At 33.2% G+C, this 22,600-nt stretch overlaps 1 protein-coding gene across 1 annotated transcript in view; it reads left to right on the forward strand.

Moving 5' to 3' along the window:
- Positions 1 to 430: 430 nt before the first annotated feature.
- The window catches only part of Aasdh (Aminoadipate-semialdehyde dehydrogenase), a 42,701-nt gene continuing 20,531 nt past the window's right edge, over positions 431 to 22,600 (forward strand). The window contains 7 exon segments of the mRNA XM_076490840.1: positions 431 to 713; positions 4,561 to 4,816; positions 14,084 to 14,204; positions 17,089 to 17,366; positions 19,230 to 19,419; positions 21,163 to 21,392; positions 21,848 to 21,954. Coding sequence (XP_076346955.1) covers positions 695 to 713; positions 4,561 to 4,816; positions 14,084 to 14,204; positions 17,089 to 17,366; positions 19,230 to 19,419; positions 21,163 to 21,392; positions 21,848 to 21,954 — 1,201 coding nt within the window. The 5' untranslated portion in view covers positions 431 to 694.

Here is a 22,600-nt window from a genome sequence, read left to right on the forward strand (position 1 = left end):
TTTTCACTGGATAATTCTAAAATCTTTTCAAGGTAACAACAACGCAAAAGCACTTCTATTGTAAAAATCCAGAAAAAAAAATTCTAATGCTCTCAAGAGATTGGCATATGTTTATCAGAGTAACAAATGCAAAATTAAGTTGTAAATGTAAATTTATTTGTATTATATCTTCCGATAAAGTTAGGATTATTGGTCTGGATTATAGAAATTTAGGCTAAGGACAATAATATATTTTTATAAATTTTTGTTAGGTGAACTTTGTGGAGCCTAAATTTTGAATTTTCCCAGCTTCATATAGCAATACATAGCTATCATTGGGTAATGTTGGTTTTAATAGTGCAAAGCATTCTGACCACCGGTAGTAACCGACTCCTGGATTTGTGTTTCATGCTCACCCTCTGTAGTATTAATGGTTACTGATTGTGATGATTATCATCAACAGTTAGTTTAGTTTGAGATTCTGCTAACATACTGTTTAATTATGATTAGTGAAATATTTATATTTCTAGTAGTAGCTTAAAATATTTATGCATTCAAACATGCCATCTCGTGTTATTCCATGGACATAAAATAAAATGTAGTCGTATATTAGTGTTTCCATCTGTGCTTGGTTTCACGTTTTGTGACAACTTAAGTGTTTGCAGCAGTGGGGTTGAAGTATATCAATTAGACTATAAAACTTAATTGTGTTCACATGGTAGAACAAGTACATGGTAAGATTGAAAAGCAGATTTGGGAAAAGAAATTTGGGATTCTTTTGAGTTTTTATGTTTCTTCATATCTTTAAAACTTGATCCTTGATTGGGTGAATTAAAATTTATTTAAGCTTTAAGTTGTACTGAAGTGTTTGGATAATTTTGATAACTGTGAGAGCAATTTATGTTCGAGTGAAAACATATCGTCTAGTGGCACTTAATACGAGCTGTCATTTGGAATATTTTACTTATGTTGGCCATTAATGTTGACAACAGGTTTGAGATTCGAAACACAGGAACGTTAACCTGGTAATAATGGAAATGAATGTTTCACACTCGTTTTTGTGATGACCATTAATCGTTAAAACTTCTGTTACACAAGAATTTGAAAAAGTAAGTATTATCAAACTTCTATAATTCAAGAGAGTTAATTTTCATTTCTCACTACTAAAACTCACCTTCCCTGTTTTTACATAGTAAATTAATATTTAACACTGTCCAGTTGCTTTGAGAAAGAATAACACTCCCTATGCTACATTAATGGCTGGAATGCTAGTGTCGTCAGAAATATTTGATAAGGCCACATTGTACCTCATAATAAATCATATTTAAGTAGTTTCACAGTGTGAATGTATTGTTAAATATGATAAGAGATGGTTGCAAAAGTTTTTATTTTCAGTTTTTTGCAATTTTTAAAGTGAGGCCTAAACATTTTGTAATAAAGAATCTTGTAGATATAGAAGAAATTGAAAACAAATATAGTTTTATATAATGATCACTGATAAGTCATTTTAAATGTAAAAATATGTATTATATGAAGCTTGTACACTGACTGTCCTTTGGGTTTCTTTATTACTTAAGTTTGCAAAACTTGCAGACATTGAATCTGACATGCAGGTAGTGTTATTTGTAAGCCCATCTACTGAGAGTGTATTGTCAATAATAGCAAATGTTACTCTTACACATTTTGTTGTTTGGTTGAAATTTAAACTCAAATTTGAAAATTTTGCAGCAGTTATTTCAAAACTTATATTTCCTTCACAGAGTAATTATTGTTATGATGCGTTTTTACTATAATGTTGTAAAATGTTAAAATATGTAAAGATATGTAAAATAAAACCAATTTTTCTAGTTAAATGATAATACATTGACTGTTTAATCTCTAATAATAAAGGCATTAATTAGACTAAAATGTTAATTTTCCAATTATTTCAGTGACCATATATTTTGGATTGTTTTGTCTTAGTTATGATTTTTAAAGAAAGTGAAAGGTTTTTGCCATAGGTAATATGGCTGATATTCAGCCATAAATTGGCACTAGAAAAGTCTTATTTATGCTTATTTGTTTGAGATTTTATTTACATTTTTTTCTCATGACTTGAGATGTTTTGATATAAAGACATTTTTTTCATATAAAAGAATCTTGGTTGTTACTGCATATCTGTACAAACTGAAATTATTTGATATGACATAAGATATTCATTAGAAAGTTGAATTCTTACAAAATTACTGAAAAACCAAAACACACGAAAAATGGTTGCTGAAACGTAGATGAAAAGCTTGTGGATTAAAGAAAATGCAGTATGAGAAAGACAAATCTCACTTTTATTGTTAATCAGAAATAATTATTTTAATAATAAACAGAACATTCTTATAAGAGACCCACTAATCATATTTTAACAGTTGACCATTTATCATCCTTTCCTTCTATTTTTGTTGTAACATTTTTATTTTTTACTTAAAAACCAGTGAAACAATTTTTTTGTACATTTAAGTTTTCACCAATTTCACAAGAATTAACCTTTCAACTAAAAAATAATAACTGGACAAGAAATCTTATAAGGCAGTAGTGACTATTGTTTTTCAAATGACAATTTTCAAGATACTTCTGACAATAGATTTTATTACCTTGATAAAAACATTAGGGTCATTCCATGCTAACTCACCTAGGGCTTTGCTGTTCATGTCATAAATTGTTTGAAAATATTTAAGCAAAAACTTTATTTTGACTTATTAAGCCATGCAGTACAGCTGTAGGATTTTGCATGGTTGAATAAATTAAAATGAAGTTCTTGCTTGATTTTTTTTTCAAGTAAATTTATGACATGAACTGGGAAAAGTTCTTTTTTTCCTGGGTGAGTTGAGATGGAATGACCCAGTAGTTGAACTCATAAATCTTCCATTGATATGTTTATAAAAATAAGAATTGTACTGTCCACTGTATTTCCAGTCTTCCGACCATGAGGTACTTCATTACTTTCAAGTAACATCTGAAAAATATCTGTTGAGGTTCGTGCCATTAACTCTGTTCTTGAAAGTTTTACGGAAAACCTTTTTAGAATTAGAAACTGTGCTTTTTAGATCAAGAATATCTTTAAACTTTTGATCATAATACTTGTCATTTCTATGGTCTATATAAACATAAAGGAATAAAAGTGTAACTGAAAATACATTTATTAACATTTTTCTCATTAATGAACCACCCAAAATTTCTCTCAGAATTTTTTGATGTTTACACAATCAAGGATATTGCTTTCAGTCAGTATGCAAGTTTCAGTGTAAACTTCAAAAATGGTTCTGGGATTTCAAGTGCTCTTGCACAACAATGCTTTGAACAGTATACTTTATACAAACATTAAGATATATAATATCCTTTATAATATGATTTGTGTAGGTGTGCCATTTCAGATTTCATTAGATGGAGGGCAACTTTTAGAAATTCTACAACTTTATGTAAATAGGACATACCAACTTTCTTTTTATATATTAAAGTCTTGTATGTTTTAAAAGCTTGTTATTCTGAACTGTACTAGTAATTTGTTTTTACATCATAAGGATCCATGTAAAAGTTGCCTTTGAATAGTCTTTTGTTTTTCTTCATCTCAACCTAATTTCTCCACCTTTTTTTTCTAATGTGTATGACACTTCATCTCACTTATAAAATTTTATATCTCTTTTCATCTATTGTTTCCATAGTCTAGTCTATAAAGTATCATAAAACTTCCTAAAATAACATCAGAGTTATGATAATTACTGCCAGAATAATACAGAATAACAGTTGGAGGTGAAGTTGGAAACAAGACAGAGAAAATTACAAAAAATATAAAGAGTCAAAAGGTATTTTGGAAAACAGTATCAACAACATTTCTTGATGACGAGAAACCCACTTGAAATAAAAATGTTTTTCAGAATGGCTGTTGTGAGTATTAACATTTTTATTGATAAGGAGAGAACAACATTTTGACCTTCTTAGGTCATCTTCAGGTTAAGATGATGACTTAGGAAGGTTGAAATGTTGTCCTCTCCTTATCAATAAAAATGTTAATACCTATACCAGCCATTCTGAAATACAGTATCAATAACAGTTAAGCCAAGGCAACTATTGAAACCATGTAAGCCAACCTATTTGATAGTTAAACTGTTATTCATACAGTTTTCTAATTAATGGCTTCCAATTATTGTGTAACACCTACTATATAAACTCTGCTGTTCCGTTTACCTCTTCTTATAATTTGTTTGCTTTGTGTATTTATTATATATGTTTGTGTAATTTTCTTTCCCCTTTTTTCTGTTGTCTTTATGACCACCACTACAGATTAACTTCGCTCTTACGTTTAGTATTAGTATTCAGTTGTTTTTATTTTCTACTTTCCAAACAATTGTCTGTTATTTTAAAGCCTTCTATATTTTTAACTTTACTCATTACTTTCACAGCAGTGGTGTAATATTAGACCTAATTTTGCACACTTCATTTGAATAAATGTATTTTGTAATAAAACATGAATAAATAGAAACAAGTGCTATTATTTTATATGCAGGTAAAAGTTAAATGAGGTAAAGGTCAGTACTTACTTTTTTATTATAGGTGAAAGACTGAGCAAAGCTCAAGTTATGAATAAAACTTTGAATCAGCTTGTAGAGCAGAAAGTACAGAGTTCTCCTTCAAATGTGGCCCTTATCTATTCAGATGGTGAGCAACAAACTAAAGTGACTTACCAAGAGCTGGCTAAATTGAGCAGTTCCATTGCAGAAGAGTTGGGTTTGCTTGTAAACCACCCTGTTGAACTGCCTGTTTTATGCATCTGTAAACAATCAATCCTTGCTATTGTAATATTGTTGAGGTAAGTGGAGACATTATTTAAACTAGTGAGAAAGAGTTAACTTGTCATGGTAAGTAACTCATGATTTCTGGAATGTTGTCTGTGTGACAGTATTATAAATGTATAAAAAAATACCTGTTAAAAATCCTAGTTTTCTTTATTATTTTTTGGAGGGTATTATCTTCAAAACGTGTGTAGAAGTAACTAAGTCACAGTGTAGTGATCTCCTATGGCTGAGCCTTGTTGTTGGTAATATTTATTTTTGTATTAAAAATAGGTTGTCTTGATACAGGAAATAGTGCATTCTGTTATCATCAAAATTGCAAGTTCTATCATTTTCAAGCTGTTGACGGAGCATCTATAGTATTTCAAGGTTTCAGAAATTGGTGAACAAATTAAATACATTAAAACTGAGCATTGAGTCTTGGAAGACTTATCTTGAAAGTGAGCTGTGTTTTTAGCATGTGAGGATGTGATACTGCATCCACAAAAGATCAAGTGAAATAGTAGTGTAGTGAATTCTTGCAGGCAGGTAACTATGAGATGAATATGTCAACTTTACCTCTGAATTTTAGGTGGATAATAGATGTTTGAAATGATGCTTTAGTTTGATGTTAGTTACTTGTTTTTATTCCAGTTATGTGATGTCAGTGTTCTTACTTTTTACCCCTCGGTGTGGATTCCTGTACGTGGTGAGGGGACCTCCCAGGGAAGGTTCTGTTCTATCTGGTTACCGTCTCTGGGACCTAAACATCCACCCACGTGTTTGCCGTGCGTGGCGACCCGTGAAGGGGAGGAAAGGATCCTGATGGTTGAGGGGTCCAACCTTAACACACCACTTTGGCCTTGAATTCTTGTAGACGGGCGGCCTTTGGGTGGCTCCCTTTGGGTCAATCGGGTGGTCCACTTGGGCTAGAGTCAACCAAGTACCAGTGTTGGAAGTTCTCAACGGGTGTTGTGGACATTGTACCTGATGCTGGTGTTTGGGTATAGTGCTCACGAAACCCTGGCGTTGCTGCATTGTCCTTGCATGACTTTGTAGTGCGTTCCCTTGTAGGGCTCCATGGTGGGTGGGGTCAGTGGGTACCGAAATTTTTCCTTTTTCCTATGGATCCTCCAAAAAATTTAAATAAAATTGTAAAAAAACAGTCAATGGGTAAGTGACCACATCTTGAATACTCAGAACAGCAATCTTCAACATCAGTAACACACGCACCTCATTTTCTTATATTACATTCTCTTTGGAAAAACCTTTAGGGCAAATGTCCCCTTTTTTTTATTCAAAAGGGACCAGAGGGACTTGCTGGCTCTCCAAAGTCAGTAAAGAAACTTCGATCTGGTGACATATTGGTTGAAATATCCACATCCCAACACAGTGAACTCCTCTTGAATTCAAAGGCAATTGGGGATATACCTATTGAGGTTACACCCATGCTACCTTGAATTCTTCACGAGGAGTTATTGTTGAAAGGGATTTGAAGAATGTTCTTGAGTCAGAGATTCTCGCTGGTCTCTCCACTCAAGGAGTTTCTGCAGTGAGGCATCTCCACTTCAAAGATGGAGTTACACTGCCAACAAATACCCTCGTTTTAACATTTACTTCACCACGTGCACCTGCCACCATCAAGGCAGGTTATCTCATTTGCAGGGTTCGCCATACATACCAAACCCTCTTTGATGTTTCCAATGTCAGAGATTTGGCCACTCAAAGACATCTTGTCGTGGTTCCCTGACATGTGCTCGTTGTGGAGGCAAGGACCACGATGCCTATGACTGTGACATGAACCCACATTGCGTAAACTGCAATGGTTCTCACCCCTCTTACTTTCATTCTTGCCCAAAATGGTTGGAGGAAAAAGAGGTGCAGCATTTGAAAACGACACATAACATTAGTTATCCTGAGGCTCGGAAATTGCTGTCCACAACTCCATCTCGGACATATGCTGCTGCACTTCATTCCACAACTACAGTGGAAATGCAGACAGATCTCTCTGTACCTCCAAGAGAATCGTTTTCAAAACAAATGAAAAGCCTTTTGACCTCCGTGGTTAAAATGGTTGATGAATCGACTTCCACACCCATCTCTGTTCCTCCCATACCTTCCAACAAACCTCAAGATCCACGCCCTTCAGTTTCAAATACAGGCATTTCTTCTGATACATCTTTTTCTCCCACCACAAGAGACAAAACAATTATTCGTTTGCATCCTCAGTCACTGGATTCCCCTTCCAATAACAAAAACCTGCCCACCCGACCCAGAGCAGGATCCATGGAGGTTGATAGACCTCCTCTGACTAAAGACAGTAAAGAAAAAAGACGTGGTCATAAACTAAGGGTTCTCCAGCCACTTCACCTACCCATTCTTAAAAATGGCCACCTTGATACAATGGAACTGTCGAGGTTTACGTTCTAATCTGGATGATATCAAAATGCTGATTGCTTCCTACCATCCTGTTTGTCTTTCTTTACAAGAAACATTTCTCAAACTGCTGATACTGTCTCCATTCGGCAGTTTTCTCTGTACAGAAATGACAGGTTGTGTGATGGTCGAGTACATGGAGGGGTGGCACTGTTGGTTGATCAACACGTGCCCACCCTGTCTTTGTCACTCAACACACCCTTGGAGGCTGTAGCCATCCGTGTTTCCTTGGGTCATACCATCACTGTTTGTTCTCTGTACCTGTCCCCTGGAGAGACATATGATCAATCAGATCTTGATGCTCTCGTTGAACAGTTGCCATCTCCATTTCTAATCCTAGGGGATTTTAATGGACATCATCCCCTCTGGGGAAGTGCTATTATTGATGGGAGGGGCCAATCTGTAGAGCGGATGCTCTCTGATCACAATCTTTCTCTTTTCAACACTGGTTCTTCCACTTACTTTCATGCACCTAGTCAGTCCTTTACTGCTATTGATCTCTCAGTTTGCTCCCCTTCATTATTCTCCCATTTTTCATGGAGGGTTGACAGTAATCCACTAGGCAGTGATCATTTTCCGATCCTTTTGAGAGAGACTGGCCGTGGTCGATGCCACCCTACCAGCGTGCCCGGTGGAAGCTGGATCAGGCAGACTGGTCCACTTTCACTGCTCTCGCAGAACTTGATCCTGCCATCGTAAATCAGCCATCAATAGACGACTGTGTAGCAGCGGTAACTGACTGTATTACACATGCAGCTGCTCAGTGTATTCCTAAAACCTCGACACGTTTTCCACGATATCCTCGTCCGTGGTGGAATCCTGCTTGCCACTTAGCACAGAAGGCTCAAAAGCGGGCCTGGGATACTTTTCGTAGATATTCCACACTTTCAAACCGGATTGCTTTCCAACGGGCACGTGCACATGCGAGGTGGGTAAGACGTCAAAGCCAGAAGGAATCTTGGATTAAGTTCACAACCAGCATATCTTCTACCACCAGTTCTAAGATCATATGGGACAGGATTCGAAAGGTTAATGGCCACTACAATTCTGTCCCCTCTCGATCTTACTCTCTGATGGTCAGGAGGTGACTGATGTTCGGAACATCGCTAACACTTTAGGTGAAAGCTTTTGCTGGGTATCTAGCACTTCTGCTTGTTCCTCCACCTTCCTGGCCATCAAGACTCGGGCAGAGCGATCACCTCTATCCTTTCAAACTGACTGTTTCTTTGACTATAATTGTCCCTTTACCCTGGTGGAACTAAAAATGGCCCTTCATTGGTCTGCCAGTACATTTGTTGGACCTGATGATATTCATTATGACATGCTGCACCATCTATCTCCTGATGTCCTTCTGTTTGTTTTCAACCGGATCTGGCAGGAGAATGTTTTTCCTGATGCCTGGTGCCAGGCTATTATTTTACCTTTCTCTAAGCCAGGGAAAGATTCCAAGATTCCTTCAAACTATCGTCCAATTGCTTTGATGAGCTGTATCTGTAAGACATTAGAAAGGATGGTTAATGCTTGTCTTGTTTGGTTCCTTGAATCAAACAACCTCCTCTCGCCCACCCAGTGTGGGTTCCGTCAACAGCACTCCACCACAGACCACCTAATTCGTCTCGAAACATCTATCAGAGAAGCCTTTTTCAACCGCCAACATCTTGTATCAATATTCTTTGACATAGAGAAGGCTTACGACACAACATGGAGGTATGGCGTTTTGAGACCTCCATACATATGGGTTACGTGGTCATCTACCCATGCTTATTAAAAATTTTTTAATGGACAGGAGATTCCAAGTTCGTGTGGGTTCAACAGTTTCCCGTTCTTTTGTACAGGAACTTGGAGTCCCTCAAGGCTGTGTATTGAGTGTTACACTCTTCAGTATAAAGATAAATGCCATCACTGAACAACTCCCTCTCACTGTTGTGAATGGGCTGTATGTCGACGACTTTCACATCTCATGTCAGTCGTCAAACATGAGATATATTGAGCAGCAACTACAAACTGCCCTCAATTGTGTACGGAAGTGGACTCTGGCGAACGGCTTTAATTTCTTTCTCTCCAAAACTGTATGCATGCACTTTTGCCGTCGATGGGGTATTCACCCTGATCCTGAACTTCATATCGGTGAAGTTTTGCTGCCAGTGGTCCTGGAGACCAAGTTCTTGGGGCTTATCTTTGATTGTAGTCTGACCTTTATACCACACTTAAAGCAGCTTAGGGTCAAATGCACAGGAGCACTGAACATCCTCTGTGTTCTCTCTTCTACCAGTTGGGGGGCAGATCGCTGTTTAATGTTAAAGGTATATCGTGCTCTTATTACATCGAAACTCGATTATGGATCAATGGTCTATGGCTCTGCCAGACCCTCGGCCTTAAAGATGCTGGACCCCATTCATCACCAAGGACTTCGACTCTGCACTGGGGCTTTCCGTATCTCTCCAGTTCAAAGTATATACATTGAATCTCATGAACCTTCTCTACACCTTTGCCGTTTGCAACTATCTTTACAATATACTTCGAAACTTCATTCCTTGCCAAAGCATTCCACCTGGAAATGTGTTTTCCTTCCTCGGTGGGCAGTACTTTTTCAGAACAGGCGATCTGTCATTGCTCCGTTTGGCCTTCGCATCCAGGCGCAATTGGATGAATTGGGTCTGTCCTTGGATAACATTGCAGATTCCACAGGTCGGCCCATCCCACCATGGCTCATTACAGCCCCCAAATGTGACCTTTCTTTCAGTCATCTAATAAAGGCAGATACTCCAGATTGGAAGTACCGTCTTTTATTCAATGAATATCTTTCAAACAATCATTCAGTTCCCATTTATACAGATGGTTCCAAATCATGCAATTCAGTGGGCTCTGCTATGGTTTGCTATGGGTCAGTAATTGCATGTAGAATCCCTTCTACAGCTTCTGTGTGCACTGCTGAACTGTATGCCATATCTCTTGCCCTGGATCATATTGCAACTGAGCAGTACTCCAACTGCACTATTTATACTGATTCACTTAGTTCTATACTTGCCTTGGAATCGCTACACGTTAGCTCACATCCTATTCTCGCTGATATTCGAAACCGACTGGCCCATTTCTCATTAGCAGCTACTTCAATCCAGTTTTTCTGGATACCAGGCCATGTTGGTATTGCTGGGAACGAGCTTGCAGACATGGCAGCTAAATATGTCTGCTTCAGCACTATCACTCCTATGCCTATTCCGTACATGGACTATGGTGTTGTCTTCAAGGCTTGGCTCCGTGCCAGCTGGCAGTCCACTTGGAGTGAGCAACACGACAACAAACTTTTTCAAATCAAACCCAAAATTGGACTTTGGCCATCTAGCTTCCGTAAAGTTCGGAAGGAGGAAGTTGTTCTCACTAGGCTATGCATTGGTCACAGTTTTTTAACTCATCATTTTCTTTTATCTGGAACTGATGCACCAATGTGTAGTTTGTGTAACACTCAAATCACTATCAGCCACGTTTTACTTTCTTGCCATCGTTACAATTCTCAACGACGGCAATATTTTAAACATATTTTTTCCCAGGGTCAGTCTGTAACATTGGACAGAGTTATTGGTGATGGTGACTCTGTCCACCTTGATAATATTTTTAATTTTTTAATGGCCATTAATCTTTTTAATCTCATTTAAGTGTTGCATATTTATTCATTACACCTTTTTAATTGTGGTTCCTTTTTTACAGTTTTAATCTCTCTCATTCAATTTGACATTGGACAATGGCCAGAACATTAAATAACTCGACACCAGGACTGGAAAGGCCAACTTCAGGTGACTAACGCTACTGTTTGAACTATCCATTTGAACTACTTGTTAGTTGTCCTGGCGAGTTGTTATTATACTTTTGCTGCATATCATTTCACACTTTTACTACTTTACTTTTTAGTACTGGCCATATTGACTCATAACCCGGAACCAGGACTGGAAAGACCAACTTCAGGTGACTGACGGTGGTTTTTATACTTACCTGTTAGTCTTTCTGGCGGGTTATGATCATTACCATTCTGCTACAGGTAGTCCTTGGTTTTACGCTTTGTTGACTGGATGTCAACATTGGTTTTACACCATTTTCTGTTTTAATTGCTGTTTTGTTTTTACCTTCATTTACTTTTACAAATTTTCTCCATTTACTTGACTTTATCTTTTACTGGACATTTGGCTACTCATTGTTACAATTTTGCTATGTCTTCATTTACTTTTACAAATTTTATTCCATTTACTTGAAAACTTCTATTCTTTTACATTTTGATACTGGTTGCTATGACACATAACCCGGAACCAGGACTGGATAGACCAACTTCAGGTGACTGACGGTGGTTCTTGAACTTACCTGTTAGTCTTCCTGGCGGGTTATGATCATTACCTTTTTGCTAGAGTAAATACCTTACAACTTCTTATACTCTGCCCTCTATCTTAACATTGTAGACTAGGTGTCAACATTGGTTTTATACTTTTTTGTTTTACCTTCATTTCCATTTATGTCTATTACTACATTTATTTATTTTTATTTTTTTTTTACATTTTTACTGAATGTCTGGCGCAGATAGCCTTGCTGCTTTGTGCCATAAAACACTAAATCAATCAATCAATCCTACTTTTTATATGTAAATACAGAAATTTCAACATCTGGGAGTGGAATTGAGAAAATTGCTTTATAATGCATTCCAGGGATTCAAACTACCACTACCTTCATGTTTTTTCAGTAAATTTAAGATCTCTTGTCTTCATTTTAATACTAGAACATCTATACTGTTTTCTTATGGTGTTGTGGGTGGATATGTTTGGCCCTGTTCTAAGAAGAATTCATGTGATAGTGTGTCTTTGATGCATTGTCACTTGTCTGAGAAAAGCAAGAAAAACATTATGGATAAACCAATTCAGCATAGAAAATATTCAGCTGTTACTATAGTTAATAAACAGTAAATGAAAAAAAATTAAATTTTGATACCTTCTGGTTTTATTGTACAAGTATAATAAAAGGGCTCTATTTTTTTTCCATTTGTTACTCTCCAGGACATAAAGATATTCCAATACTAATTTTAATACTGGGTACCCTCTAGAGGTAAGTTTGTATGGTTATCTATTTGCAACTAAGATTTTTCACATATAGTATATCATCTTCACATTTTAATTCATGAGTGAAATGTTAATTCTTCTTTCAATGACATCTTAGATCTTCAGTTCCAAATCTTTTTAGCAGTGGGGATCAGCATTATCCTATCCAAGTTCAAAGGACCAGCTTCTTATTCAGTTGAATTTTACAGTTTAAAATGTGCCTTTTCTTAACACATGCTTCTGTGGGATGACTTTTAGGTGCTAGATACAAAAGTGAAAAATGATACGATGAAACATCTTTTGAGTTCCATTAATTACAAAGAAATACACAAAATACAGTACAATCAAGATCTTTACCTTAATTAAGCTTACTAATTTTGTAACTTTTAAAAAAAGTTTTGTAACTCATTTTCATGGACAGATAACACTTGTAACTAGGTTCTAGAAATGAATAGTATAAGGTATAGAAAATAAAACATAATTTCTAAAATATACTGCAAGCAAACACAGTCTTTTAAGAATGAAGTACTCTTAACTTTGTACAAATAAGAATGTCTAGAAGAATTATATACTAAAAAAATAAAAATTGACCACAACTGTTATAAGTAGCATTTTAACATTTAATGTTTTTTTTAACTTCATATGAAAACTAAAACTTAAACTAAAGTGATTAGTCAAATTCATAAGCTCCATTTGGACATATAAAATAATTTCCAACATACAAAGGAACGACAAAGAATACAAGATTGTAGATTTATGTTCAGACAATAGTTTTTGTTATTTATTAGTCATTTATTTCTATATTAGCTTATTAGTATGACTGTGGAGGTTTTTATTTTGTTGATACTATAAGTATACAGCAAACCATGAAATATGTACAGTGCATGCAAATCAAATATTGTAAAAAATTCCACATTGTTTAGTACAAGACATGTATCTCTCTCTAGAAACTTCTGGTTAGCAGAATGAAGTATATGTATTTGATGCTTCAAATTTTAATCAGGTGTTATTTACAGGTGAAAGAATTCATCTTAGGATGGCTGGTATGGGTATTAACATTTTTATTAATAAAGCAAAGAACAATGTTTTGACTTAAGAAGGTTGGAACGTTCTCTCATTTACTAGTAAAAGTGTTAATATCAATACCAGCCGTTCTGAGATAAGTTTTTACATCAAGTGGGTTTCTTGTCATCATGAGGTGAAAGAATCTTTTGAGTTTATATAATTCAGGGAGATATGATGTACTACTTTTTTTTATACAATCACCATAATATCGTTTTACAAGACTTTCAAAATATATAACTGGGAAATTTTAGAAGATTTACTTTTAAAGTATCATGATATATTTTTTAGTGTGGAACTGAATTTTTTAACCTGTATGTTTGTGAGTTGGAAGCTTCACTGTGCTACAAAATATCACAATTAAATTGTAGCTAGCTCATATTCAGCATTCTATCAAATTTTACTACAGAATTTATCCAAAATGCCATTTAGAATACTCGTGGGTATATCTTTTTCCCATTGCTCATTAACCCTTTTGTTACCAAGATATCAAGCAGATGTATGTGGATATATTTTACACCGAAATCATTATTTGAAATTATTTCAAAGGGTAAGTGAATTATGATTTGTGTTGGAAATTATAAAATTTTCTTAACAACAAAACTGTATCTTTGTGTCTGCCTCAAAATAACAATAAATACAATTTTCTAGTGTTTCAGTGCTCATAATCAAATAATTTAAAATATATCTCACTGATAAATCTTTTGAGATACTTTTTCTTTTTCTTTGCAGTGTCTTAAAATCATCGTTTTACTTCACCTTTCTAGACCTTCGATCACCTCTCACTTTCTTAAGTAATTTATTGAATGTAGTGCAGCTTGATCTTGTTATTGCAGAAAAGAACCTGTTTTTGGTAAGTTTATGGAAGTAATTTATGTAGATATAATTTAGGAACCTGTATACCTTTATGTATGAATTACTCAAGACAAATATCAAACTTACAGACTCATCTTTTGGCAAAGCAATAATGGTCACATTGATCAACACTTTCCTTTAGGGAAAAAAAAACAAATTAATACCCAATTGTGGATCAATAGTTAGTAATAATAACTGAGATTTTTTCTTACAGTTATACAATAAAATCAAAATGTTGTTAAGACATTCAGGTGTTGAAATGGATAATAATTATGAAAACTTTATTTTTATTTTTTTTGGGGCCAGTTACCTTGAAAAATTTTCTTTTAAACAGCATGCAAAAGTTAGAAACATAATCAAAATTTACTCTCATCATCTATTAACCATTTTAGGTTAATACAACATTTTGCTTCACACACATACAGTTGGAATATAATGCATTTCAAAGTCTATTCCAAGAATAGTAGCAGAGGAATTAGAATTACATTTGCAGGAAATACTGTGATGCTAACTGGTCATTGAAATTAATATTAATGATGTGAAATATTTTTGACTTATTTTACTTGTGATGCTGGTTGTCTTGTTATACATGTAAATTTACTTTAGTAGAAAGAAAAAATCTAATTACTTAATTATTTTGAACTTTCTTCCACTTTAACAAAAAAAATGCTGTAGCAGGTTCACGACCCATTGCATGTTTTAAGTGAACCAAAATAAGTGAGCTTAAAGGAAATTACTGATATTTACTTTAGGTGGGTAATTAGTTTTAAATTAATCTTGCTTAATGTAAGCTTTGGCAGAACTGCATTTTAAAACTTTTAAAACTCTGTTTTTAGTTTTAATAATTTTATATTACAACTACCAATTAATAAAACACTTAAATGTTTAACCAGATATAAAACTACCTATTTTAATTAATTTTGCTGAGTAACATGTAATAACTAGCCTAAAGATTGACTTGCTTAACAGTGTTACCAGTACAAGAAATAAAACTATCAAGTGACAGCTTTTAAAGATGGTACAACTATATATAACATAATTTTTATTTATCATGGTTTATTACACCAATACACTAAATTTCATTATAGCTGGTGTCTGAATTTAACCAAAGTGAGATGGTTATATTATTAGATACTTTATTTACCAGCATTTATGCCCCCTTGTGGCTAAACAGTAAGTCTAGGGACTTGTAATGCTAAAATCAGGTTTCAGTATCTGTTGTGAGCACAGCACAGATATTCCATTATGTAGATTTGAACTTAAGAACAAACAATAAAACTATTAGTTATATTTTTGTATGTCATCTGAATATTTGTTATTTATAGGAAAACCTAATAAATCAAAGTATAAAATGTTTGTCTTACAATGGGCATCCATAAGGAAGGTGGGGAATGATGGACAACCCACAAACCTTGTGCCTTGACTTTAAATTATGTAAATATTTTCAAGCCAAAACTAGATACTGTTCAGTAATTTTATAGTAAGTTTTATGCAATTTGGTTAAGTGTTTTCATTGCAAGAATGAAGTAAGTGAAGGAACATCAGTGACATCAAGGTTCCAGAAAGAGGAGTCCAGTGAAGTGAAAACCTGAATTTAGTATTTTAGGTGCTGTAGTTAGATGGCCAAAGCCTATACCTGCTTAGCAGTGTCATTTTTTGAATCTCGCCCAGTCTTAACATCCATTTCTCCAAAAACATTAAAATAACATGGTCATTTTTTTGCACTCTTACCCATAGTAGCCTAGTTTTGTATTTTTTTCTATACTCATTTAGAATTTTTAAATTATTACCAGTAAAGCTCTTGGTTTACTTTTATTAGCTTGATTTCCCATAACAATCTTCTGTCTTCTCAGTAAACAGAAGGATTATATTTCCCTTGGAAAGCTTATATGGCAGTCCCTTCTTATCTTCATTAGTTCTCTTCTTGTTCAAGGTGAAATGATTTATTAAAAACAATAAAATTAGGTTTAGTTTTGGTATTTCTTGGCTTGTTGTGGATGGCTTTTATAAAACCAATGAAAGCTTGAACCAACTTCTCGTAGTTACTATCTACTTTCTTTCACCTCATCTGTCTCTCCAGCAATTCTGATTTGTACCTGGTCACAGATACATGATAGAAAATAGTGTCATTTATTTAGTATCAGTGGCTAATTGTCATATAACAGATTCATCTTTACAACATATTTTATCTTTTGTTTTAAATGTTACTACCATGCTCTTCTATCCTCTATCAGAATCCTTCCCCAGCACAGTCAGTGTTATGATCTGTTGTATTAAATTTAGGATATGAAACAAAAGTTGTTTATCATAAGTATCTTTACCATGTAAATATATTCCCATGATTTTAAGTTTAAAACTAACAGTTAAAAGCTAATTGGCTAGCACTTACACGTGTAGAATATCATTATACTAGTTAATACTTATATCTAAGATCTAAAGTATAATTTCATTTATTCACTATGAAATAAACAAAGCAAGAAATTATCAGGTTTTACTTTAAATTCAGTCAGACATGCTTATTTTACAGTTATTTAATCCATTAAGGAAGGAAGAATATAGTTATTGAATTCAGATTTAATAATAAAATGCTAATTTTGAGAACTTTAAATGCATTTCTTACTTCATTATTGATACATTTGCATTAAAGAAATACTTTTATTTAAAATTGTCAAGTATGGCTAGGTTAAAATCGTGATCGTTTTTGAAGCAACTAATTAGAGGTGTCACAACTTAGGAGGTATGTCTGAAATAATGTTAAATGTTTAATAGATCTGTTGTAATAATAATTAGAATTATTACTGCAGACAGACAGAAGAATAGTGAAAGATATATGAAAGGAAAGACAGTGTTATGCATGCTTGTTAACTTAGTTTTTTCATTAGGATTTACAAGAAAAATGCAACCTCAAATGGATGGTACTCAAAACTCTACAGACACCAGTTGGAGAGCTCATGTTTCTTAGAGTCAGAAATCTGTTTAACAACAAGGAAATTTCTGGACCAGTTGAGTTGTCTATGTCTTCAAATAATGATTGTCAAAATGATCATTTGACTTCAAAACTCCAGTTAGCCTATCTCATACAAACCTCTGGAACAACAGGAATACCAAAAGTTGTGAAGGTTCCACATTCATGTATCATTCCAAATATACTTCATCTAAGGTAATCAGTGTTAATAACTAATATAGTATAGTCAGTGTGTGCTTATAAATTCTAGTTGATATTTGTACAGAGTGGTACTAAAGTGATTTAGTACAGTTACAATACATACAGTGAAACAATAAATGTTGTTATACAGTGAAACAATATTACTGTTTTCAAGTTAATATTCATACATAATACATCTACAGTAATTTATTCTGCTTAGTTCTTGTGCATACTAATCAGTGGATATTTTACTTTGGTTAAAACCATAGCACTTTTGACACTTCCACTTGTTGAAAGTAATAGTGTTTAATTTATTATTTTATTATTATTTAACCCTTTTGATCTTACATATTGTTTTATTATCATGAACAGTTGCTTCTGTTTTTGTTTATATACCCTAGAGAATGGAATCAAACTTTGCAACTTTCAAAATTCAGAGGAATTTATACTGATTAGCTTACAGTTGGCTTTTATGATTATGATCACTTTGATAACTTTTATGTCATGATAATGTGACTAAATGGCAACAAAAATATTATAATTTAATGAAGCAAAAAACTTAAATATATTGAAAAATTTGATTTAGATTAAACAATGGTCTAACTAGCGAGATATACTAGTGCCTCAATTATCCTGTTTCTGTTATCTGTGATTTTTTGTTTTCTCTAAACTTGCATAGTTAATTGAGGTATCAGTGTATTGTTGTTTACTTTCATAGCAAAGAGTGTATGCTGTTACATGATAAAACTACCACTTGGTAGTATTGCCTGAATTGACTGCCTTTGGTCCTGGCTGAGTATAAACACACATGCTGATTGATTAGATTGAAAGAAGAAAAACAAAATGGCACAAAATTAGTAACATGTGCAACCACAGAGCTTACTTTCTGAAAAAAAACATGAAGTGCTGGATCTGCTATTGAAATTCTAGAAGAATGTGAAAATAGTTTTGGACTTCCAAGAGTTCAGAAATTTCCTAGATTTGAGTTCTGTTTAGCTCAACCTCACACATGAACAAAATGGAAGAAAATACTTTGTACCAGAAAGATGTCCCCCACTGGTACAACAGTATGTCAATGGATTTACAACACTAAAATCAGGGGTTTGATTCCCCTCGTTGGACTTGGCAGATAGCCAGATGTGGCTTTGCTATAAGAACACTCACACATACAAATGCCACAAAGAAATTTTTAGTTATAATGGAGATCTGGTGTCAGATTTGTTGAGGTCTGACTTAAACTCTATTAATGTTTACATAGAGTAAACTAGGCTACTGTATTCTGTTTAATGTTTGCACAGTATACACACACACACACACACATTGATCTTAAACTGCTTTATTAAAGTTAATATTTATACAGAGTAAAACTAAGCTACTGTATTCAACTTAAGATTTGTACTCTATGCATATACAGTGATGTTAGGCTACTTTATTAGAGTTACTATTTACACAGAGTAAACTTAACTTGCTATAATCCACTTAATGTTTGTAGTGTATATACATATGCTGGGTTCCAAAACGTTTATAGTGATAAGTGTGCAGAATCACTGAAAATATTTGTCTTGTTTTACACTTGAACCTTAAGAAGACCAATAAAATGATGATATAATGATGTTGGTTTATATTTCTCAAACTCTCATTCAGGTAACATTAACTATTTTATTTATTAAAAACTGAGTTCAGCTAGAACCAACATTCTGTAATTATTCAGCATAATTTGAAGGATGTAATTCATGTTAGTGTATGAGATTCCATTAAGCTGTTAAATAATTTCAAAGTGTAATATATTAGAAAATAGTTTTTTGAAAAACTTATTATTTTTAAATTTGTGCATTTGCATGAATCATATCTGCTTGTGAACTCTACTTCATTTATCAGGTCACTGTTTTCTATTGATGAAAAGGATATTGTTCTTCTTATCTCACCCTTCACTTTTGACCCAAGCATGGTAGAAGTCTTTATATCATTATCATCTGGGGCATCTTTGCTAATTGTACCTGATTTTATTAAAACTATGCCTGCCAAGGTAGCAAGGATTGTCCAAGAACAAAAAGTATCAGTGTTACAGGTAAGACGATTGCTAGTATTTTCCGTGTGACATACTGTCAGTATATTCTTTAAATCTTACAAAGGATGATTTGTTAAACTACTATAACTGAGCAATTCATAGAATTTATTATTTGATTAATCAATGGGCTCATCAATCAGTTATGAATTAATTAATTAATTATGTCATAGAAGCCAAAGTAAAATAAACTTGCACAAAGCATAGAGGACCTGTTATATAATTTTGTGCTTACCAATAAACAAATATAATGGACACTTTTAGATTACATGGGTAGATAGATTAATTAGAAACTAATTTTGACCTATTGATTATATTTGTGAACTAAACAAACTTGAATTACTCAATTTTAATGAAAAATCATAATGTCAATAAGTCAACATAACTGGATAGTTGAAATAATTGAAAACAATAATCTGAAACACTAGTTTTGATCAATTAATTATTTAAAAGCTTCTCATTTGATATGCCATTATTTTATATGCTTGTATTTAAAGTAGCCTGGCATGCCTATTGTTTGTTACAAATATCTAATTAAACCATAACTGTTTGTGAAACATTTTACCCAGTATTCTTGTAATTTATATTTTAATCAATAAGTAACTGTGTATTTAGTTCATATTTATAAAAGACCAGAATAAATATACAGAACAAAGTTTCTTTTTAAGTTACTTGTGACTTAAGAAATTAGTGAAATATATTAATGTTCTATTCTCTGCTTTATATCATTTTTAGGTATTATTTTACCTTCATATTTTATTTGACTTTAGATGAATCTAATAATTGGAAAATAAATTTGTCTAATAAATTTATTATATGAATTTGGAATATGCATTCTTAAATTAACTAGATGTACTCTCAACAGTAAAAACAGTGTATTCAGTTTAACAGAAAGTACTGAGCACTTTTTTTTGTTTAACATGTAAAGTATATCAAGTAAATGAAAAAAAAACATGCTTTGTTGTTTTTCAATCAGGTGGTGTAGGTGTGAAATGTGTAAGACAAAATTCAGCCTGTGCAAGATATATTAACCAAAGGTTTAGTGAAAATCGCATGAAGTAATGTTAGAAGACTAATATCCTTCAGTGTTCACTCAGTTAATGTTACTTAATAGTTTATTTTCTCTATTAAACATCTTCATGTTATCAGAATTTCATCAAACTATATACTTGGATTTAAAGTTTCTATATAATGTATCTACTTAATGTGCAAGAATGGATAACATATCAGTTTTTGTACCAAGGGTTTTATCAGGACAATATGAAGTCTCCAGAAAAAAATTAATCCATTCCAAGCAGATGCAGTCTTTAAAATTTTCAACTTTGATACAGTCTAGATATTCTTAAAATACTTCTCAAGTAAAACATTGTTCTTGTACATGTGGAAAAATAAAGGGATAATTTCCTTTGGGATATGCAAAAAATATAAAAGCCATACAAGTAAACTTGCACAAAATTTAGTCAAGTTAAAATTTCCTAAATGCTATAGGTGTATTATAGAAGTGATAAGTACTAAAGGTAAGAAATAGTATTTTCTGACTTGTATATTTAAATACAATTATTTGTTTATGATTTTGATTCATCAGTTTATTTTAACTCTCACCCTCCTTACACACTGTCTTCTTTATGTCATGGGATTTTTTAATATGTTTGACAATTAAATTTATAAACCTTTGTTGTACATTATAAGTGTGAGAAGCTTTATAAACAGTGCAAAGTATGGATTATTTCTTTAATATATTTCAAGGCAACACCTAGTTTGCTTCAGAAGTTTGGAAAGGAACTTCTTCAGAAAGAACTTCTTCATTTTGAAACTCCCTTGCGTGTCCTAGCTCTGGGTGGAGAGAAGTGTCCATCAACAAGAACACTTATGTCTTGGAAAGGTGCAGGAAATAGAACAGAAATATACAACATCTATGGAATAACTGAAGTCTCTTGCTGGGCAACATTAAAAAAGATAACTGAAAGTGACCTGAAGTATGTGCTTATTTTATTGTCTGATTTTTGTTTTATTAACAAGCCACAACACATATACACAAATGTAGAAGTTATTTTAACATTAAACTATACTTTTGTAAAATATATGCTTCAGTGTTAAATAGATAATCTGATTCTGTAAAATTTGTAAATTGTTAATTTATAATCCAATGTCAGTGTAGTATTGCAAAGAAAAATCAGTATTATTGTAATTTTTAATAACAGTACTCAAATATCTAATGATCAAGTTAAAGTAATTTTTTTTCAGTGTATGTAGATGTGAAGAATTGTCAGACAAGTTGATTTTATAGTTTAATTGAAAACTATAAGGGTTTAGTAGTATTTGAGAATACAAAACTAAATAAGAATTATGTTCTACGCAAATATAAATCTCTTGCTTTTAAAGCATAGAACATACTAACATATTTTTCTTTTTCTGACGGCCAACTTGTTAGTGACGACACTGAGGTGCCTTTGGGGTTACCATTGCTTGAGACAGAAGTAGTTGTGAAAGACAAAGAAGATAATCATGTTATTGAAGGAGAGGGAGAACTATTTGTAGGTTTGTGTATTGTGAATATAGTTTCATCATTTAAATTTTTACCCAGTAATAATTTCAGACAATAATTGTGTATATTGTGCAAGTCTTATGGGGTGGAGGATTATGCTGGAAAGATTTAAAGTAAATTAGAATATTGTGATGGAATATTATATATACAAAAGAAATAACTTTTGATAGACTTAAGTCAAAAGCCAAGATTTTAATAAAGTTCATATTTCATATCTGAAACACAAACTGAGACCAATTCATATGTAGGTTTATGTTAAATTTGGTAAGTATCACTTTATATCTGGTTATATGACAGAAATGCTATAAAAATTATTAGTAAGGAGATTGGATTTGTAGTTTTAGCTTTCTTCATTGTGTGTCATATCTATTTGATGGTTTAAATTAAAGGACAACTGAAACAAGTTGTTCTCATTGGTGCTGCACTATAAATGAACTTCTGAGTTACAATTTAAAAAGTTGAAAACTTGAAGAATAGATGACATTATCTAATGTTGCATTTGAATTATGTAAAAACTAACAACCAGATGGTAATCATTGTTAAATTTGTATGTATTGCTAGAATTTATAAATAGATTTGTTACAAAACAGATATTTTCTTCATCATGCAGTTTAGCTGTCTTCCTCAGCTCTTCCACAC

Source organism: Tachypleus tridentatus, chromosome 2 (genome assembly GCF_004210375.1).
Source record: "Tachypleus tridentatus isolate NWPU-2018 chromosome 2, ASM421037v1, whole genome shotgun sequence".
NCBI lineage: Eukaryota > Metazoa > Arthropoda > Merostomata > Xiphosura > Limulidae > Tachypleus > Tachypleus tridentatus.